Here is a 6,000-nt window from a genome sequence, read left to right on the forward strand (position 1 = left end):
CAACACCAACCGGATTGTGTGCTGTGTTGACCGTCCAAACCCGAGAGTTTCAGGACTGTTGAACTGAGGAGAGGATTAAATACCCTCCTGAACAGATTACAAACTCCTATCCAGTAACTGAAAGGTTAAGATACCCTAGGGCAGCACAAAAACTAGGGTTCCAATATAAATAATGATCGATTGAGAAGACATTGAGAATCTCCAACCTGATATGAGAAGATTTCCGGAGAGGGAATTACTCTGTGCAGTTCAAGTTGGCTACCAAGAAATTTCAGATAAGCAGCTTGAAGACGAATGTAGTATATCTATTGAAACTCCCGAGTCTGAAGCAAAAGCAACCAAAGGTTTAATGTTTGAAGCTTGTATGGCTATTTGGGAAAGAACCAGTCCACAGAAGAAGAAAACTGCTGTCACCCAGGAGAGAAGATCAGAACTCCTCCAAACTTTGTCTAATCCCAAAGAAAATTTCTGAGAGAGTAAAACAGGCCTGGGTGACAACCAACCGAGTTTCTCTCCAAACAGATGATTTCCAAGAGAGTTCTAGGAAGACTTCTCTTGCTGAAATTGCAGAACAGAGAGCTAGGGTTAGGGTTGATCAGTACAGCCCTATCTTACAGAAATAAGGATATTTACAGAAAATCCCTTGCAGGGCTAAGGAAGAAAATAACAAGAAATAAACTTGTTTATTTGATGGACAATTCAACATAACATTCTCCTCTATCTACTTGCTTGTTTGGTGTAAATGAATAATTAATATACACAAGGAATTCCGCTTTTTTTTAAATGAGTTCTAGACCTTTCTCATAGATATATAATGTTAGAATTTGAAAAAAAATATAGACCTTTTTAGTAATTTATAGTTATACTTTTCTATAAACTTGTTCACGAGTCATTCTTAATTCTTTTTGCTGAATGCTTGAATCAGACTCCTGGACATGCATTGGGTTCTGATTTCCATGCCCATGTGCATTTGTTACTGGTTATACTGTTCCATATTATGAAATAACTCATTTTAATTTCTGACACTGGTCATTACTGGTTGCAGCATTGTATTCAGAAGCTTCGTTGTATAGGATATGAACAGATGTCAACGATCATTAAAGAAGCTATTAGAGATCAAGTGGACAACTCCATGCCAAGCTCTGAGAAACTGGTGAAACTTGCAGACTCACTAAGCTTGACATCAAATCAGGAACTTCTAATGGAGGCTGTGGCCCTTGAAAAGGTGAAGGTGAATGCAGAACAGGCTGAAAAGGATGAAGAGGTGGCATACATAGATCACATGATTGCTCTCGTCACCAACATGCATGACCGTCTTGTTAAGATAATGCAGTCCCAGAATACTAATGGAGTTACTATCCCTCCTGATTTCTGTTGTCCTCTCTCCCTTGAATTGATGACAGACCCCGTGATTGTGGCATCAGGACAAACTTATGAGCGAGCTTTCATAAAAAGATGGCTTGATCTGGGTCTCACTGTTTGCCCCAAGACTCGGCAGACTCTGGCACACACCAATTTAATTCCAAATTATACTGTTAAAGCACTGATTGCAAACTGGTGTGAGTCAAATAATGTGAAGCTGCCTGACCCTGCGAAATCAATGAGCTTAAGCCAGCCTTCAGCCCTTCTTGCACATGCAGATTCCAGTTCCAGAGATACATATAGCCTTCCATATTCAGGTACTCCCACCAGAAGCAACCATCCAAAGTCACCTGAATCTGCTAGGGCTACTTGTTCACCACATAAGAACTTTTTTTCATCTAATGGAACACATCTAGAGAGGACTTCCCCTTCACATCCTCAATCTGCATCAGAGAGTGCTCTGACTAGTGGTGGTGGTAGTAATGGGTTTGGGTTGGATATTGGTAGGATGTCATTAATAGGTTCTGATGATAGGGGGATCAACTCAGAAGAGAGGAATTTAGGTTCAGTTGGCCAATCTTCGATCTCATCAAGAAAAGAACCTGAAGATAGTGCAGTTGATGAGAAGCTTAAGGGACATAATCGAAGTCCTTCAGTCTCCAGCACAGTGTCCAGTACAGACTGTGCCCAAGGAACAATTGCAGATGCAAATGAGATCTCACGTGTGTCCAGCGATATGACCCACTACAGCAGTGATGCCTCAGGCGAAGTGTCATCAGAACCTCCAGCTCCAGCTGCCTTGGTTCCACCTAGAGAACCAGAGTTCCCATCCCGAATAGCGGAAACACGATCTAGAAGCCAAACCATCTGGCGACGGCAATCTGATAGGTTTATTCCAAGGATAGTTTCTTCTCCAGCTATTGGCACAAGAGCTGATCTTTTGGGAGTTGAAACTGAAGTTAAGAGGTTGGTTGAAGACTTGAGGAACACTTCCATTGATGTACAAAGAGCTGCCACAACTGAACTACGCCTTCTTGCTAAGCACAACATGGATAATCGGATTATAATTGCAGAATGTGGGGCCATAAGTTTGTTGGTTGGTCTGCTTCACTCAGCGGATAGAAAGACCCAAGAGAATGCCGTTACAGCACTTCTCAACTTGTCAATCAATGACAACAACAAAACTTCAATTGCAAATGCAGATGCCATTGATCCCCTCATTCATGTGCTTGAGACAGGAAGTCCTGAGGCAAAGGAGAACTCTGCTGCCACCCTTTTTAGCCTTTCAGTCATTGAAGAGAATAAGGTCAAGATTGGAAGGTCTGGGGCTATTAGGCCTCTGGTGGAGTTATTAGGCAATGGGACTCCTCGGGGAAAGAAAGATGCAGCGACAGCTTTGTTTAATCTGTCTATTTATCATGAGAATAAGGCTCGGATTGTGCAGGCTGGTGCAGTAAGATATCTTGTTGAGCTGATGGACCCAGCAGCTGGAATGGTAGATAAGGCGGTTGCTGTTTTGGCCAACCTTGCCACAATTCAAGAGGGGAGGGTTGCTATTGGTCAGGAGAGAGGAATTCCCGTTCTTGTTGAAGTGGTTGAATTGGGTTCAGCAAGGGGAAAGGAAAATGCGGCTGCAGCACTCCTACAGCTTTGCACAAACAGCCATAAGTTTTGTAGCTTGGTGCTTCAAGAGGGAGCAGTCCCACCATTAGTGGCACTGTCACAATCGGGCACACCACGGGCCAAAGAAAAGGTATGATTGGATCTGCTTATCACCCAATTGTAAAGTGAGTAGTTCTTCATCTCAGATGTGCAAAATTTGGCAAGCCCAGGTTGATGATTTGCTCAAATGGTATGCCACCTCATGTATAGAGATTGCTAACACTGATTTAAAGCATGACTAAAACTGTAAGGTTCTAGGTGGTGCTGATCATCATCATCATCATCTTATTATTATTATTATTATTATTATTATTATTATTATTATTATTATTATTATTATTAGCATTAGTATTAGTTTGAGTCACATCTAATAGTATGATCTATTACTTTTCACATCTACATTCATGTGGAATTAGTAAATAAGTTATTTTCCTTTTTCTATTTGTTCACCACATTGTCATCTATCTATCCCTCTTCAAGCTTCTTGATGTTGAATAAAGTGGCCCTTATAAGTTTCAATTCCCTATTCCTTGTAGGCACAGGCACTTCTTAGCTACTTCAGGAACCAGAGGCATGGAAATGCAGGACGGGGTTAATTCGTGTTACCAACTTTGTGAGGTAAGTTTTATATAGTGTGTGAATTCCAGTATGGTAAATAGTGCACGTCGGAATTACTGTTGGGATGTTGCTTGCTTGTAAAAAACCAATTCGTGAAAAGGGGACGATCGGGTGAACTCAAGTTCTTGTATGTGTATATGGTAGACCATTACAGTTTTATGTCAGGCGGTCAAAGATTGCAGTCTCTGATGTGAGCTCTGGAAAGTGATAGATATTCTTTTTTTATGTGGTTACTATTGTTGGCGGTGGGTTTCTCAAGTTTCTTCCATGCCTTTGATGTACATTTATTTACACTATACTCAGAGACTGCTTTCTTTTGTAACTAGACTCCCTATAAATTTTCTGATAACAAATTTAATCATTCATATAATAATACACGAATATCAGGCGATTTAGTGACCATTGACCAAACATCTAAGATCTGTTCTATGCGCCTAGTTGCAAGGCACAAGATGCATTTCAGAGATTATACCCAAGGTTGAAACTTCAAAGTATCGATATGTATCAGCACCGAGTTCGGATTTCCTGACACGGCTGCAAGGGCTGTGATTCTGTGAGGTGGGTGTGAAGACCAAATTTGTAAGAGGAAATCTGATTTAATCAGCACCGTAGTGTATGATGCATCTTGGTTTTAACTTTTCAGTCCCCAGTACGCCAATTACTGGACATTTGGCTATAGCTGATGGTTAATAGCCTTCCTAGACATGTTCAGGTTTAAAGGTTGGCAGCTGGACTATTTTTCATCCATGAGTATTATTCTAATTGCGTATCAATACTTTGAACCTTGATTATACCTCGAGTCTTCGACTTCACTAACCAGTAGGGACAAACCATGACCATCAACTGCCAATTTAGCTTTCTTTCTTCATTGTTCTGTTTCTTTGTGCTTGTAAATTGTATATGAATACTCAATTCTTGAACCTTGATTATACCTTGTGGACTTGCCTAAGTATCAGAGACGATCCTTAAACTGCCAAGTAGTTTTGTTCATTGTTATGTTTCCTCGTGCTTGAGGAATAGGAAAAAAAAAAGATTACAGCCTACCACAAGGAATTCGAAGCCAAACTAAGAGTTGTTTACTGTGTAACAATGTATGTAGTGAAAAAAAGAGCCGATCCTTGAGAACAAGATCTAGGCACGTGAAAAAAACGAATTCACACCGCCGCCCCACAGCATTTCCGCCACTGATAACTTGGGGAGATGTGTGGAATGCAAGTTCACATCATATCTCCGCCGTGCATTGGGAACATTTCCCGATGATGGTATCAGTTCCAATGATGTCATCATTGGTAGATGCTCCCAATACACGACGGGGATGTGCTGTGGAACATTGGGGCACCCCCTTGTGGGTTGCAGATGTGAACTCTTCAAATGCATGCTGAGATGCGCATGTGGGGGTGTTTGTGGGGCGTTCTGTGTGGAGCGCAGATGTGATCTCTGAAAAAACATATATTGTCCACAGTTTTTTGTCTTCACGAGGATAGGACATAGGAGACGGTTTCAGATATTCTATGTCAGATTTAGGTCGGATTATGATTGCAAGTATCACCATGGCACTGGCCACTACACTGAAGGCTGTTATGACCTCAGGAATGAGATTGAGTCCCTCATCCAATAGGGACACCTGAAAGACTACGTCAACGGTGAAATTCTAGCATCACCGTCAGCAACACTAGTCGACCCTCGTCTTAGAAAAACCTTGGGGGGTTATTGAAGTCATCTCAGGTGGCTCATCTTCAAGAGGTGTGACCACGTCGGCCTGAAAGGCCTATGCCCGACAGCTACATGTTGAGCACAGGACATCGAGAAAACAAAGGCCAGAGGAACTCATCTCTTTCTCTAACGTTGACCTGAAGCGAGTTTCTACACCCCATGATGATGCATTAGTAGCTTCAATGATAATTGCCAATTACAAAGTCAGAAGGATCATTGCAAATAATTGTTCCTCAATCGACGTCTTATTTTACAAGGCATTCGAGAGGATGCAGTTGACCTCAGGTTGGCTTCAACCTATTGATGTGCCTTTGGTCAGACTTTTCAAGGCATCCATATGACCAGAAGGAAGAATTACCCTACCTCTAACTATAGGGACAAAACCTCAACACGTTATCGAGATGATAGAGTTTTTGGTCATGAAACTTCGCTCACCCTACAACGCCATCATCGACTGATCAACTCTTCATGCACTCAAGGCCGTCATATCTGTTGGACAGTTTTGTATGCCCTTAGCTTCAATCAGAATGATGTACTTTATGAGTTTATTGTAAATGAATAAAAATGCATATTTGATTCATGTTCCTTTGGTATGTTTCTGTGTAATACCCTTAAACTGGATACTTAATGAGACTCGTGTTAGTT

The 6,000-nt window shown here is 41.4% G+C and overlaps 1 protein-coding gene across 2 annotated transcripts in view; it reads left to right on the top strand.

The window, feature by feature from the left end:
* Window positions 1–4,041, top strand: part of PUB4 (RING/U-box superfamily protein with ARM repeat domain-containing protein) — a 40,372-nt gene extending 36,331 nt beyond the window's left edge. For both annotated transcript variants that reach the window (XM_010245618.3, XM_088891297.1), the window contains exons 4-5: window positions 1,046–3,115; window positions 3,561–4,041. In XM_010245618.3, the coding sequence (XP_010243920.1) occupies window positions 1,046–3,115; window positions 3,561–3,620 (2,130 nt within the window). In that variant the 3' untranslated portion in view covers window positions 3,621–4,041. The remainder of the gene's footprint in view (window positions 1–1,045; window positions 3,116–3,560) is intronic.
* Window positions 4,042–6,000: the final 1,959 nt, after the last annotated feature.

Source organism: Nelumbo nucifera, chromosome 7 (assembly GCF_055504915.1).
Source record: "Nelumbo nucifera cultivar China Antique chromosome 7, China Antique-T2T, whole genome shotgun sequence".
Classification (NCBI taxonomy): Eukaryota; Viridiplantae; Streptophyta; class Magnoliopsida; order Proteales; family Nelumbonaceae; genus Nelumbo; species Nelumbo nucifera.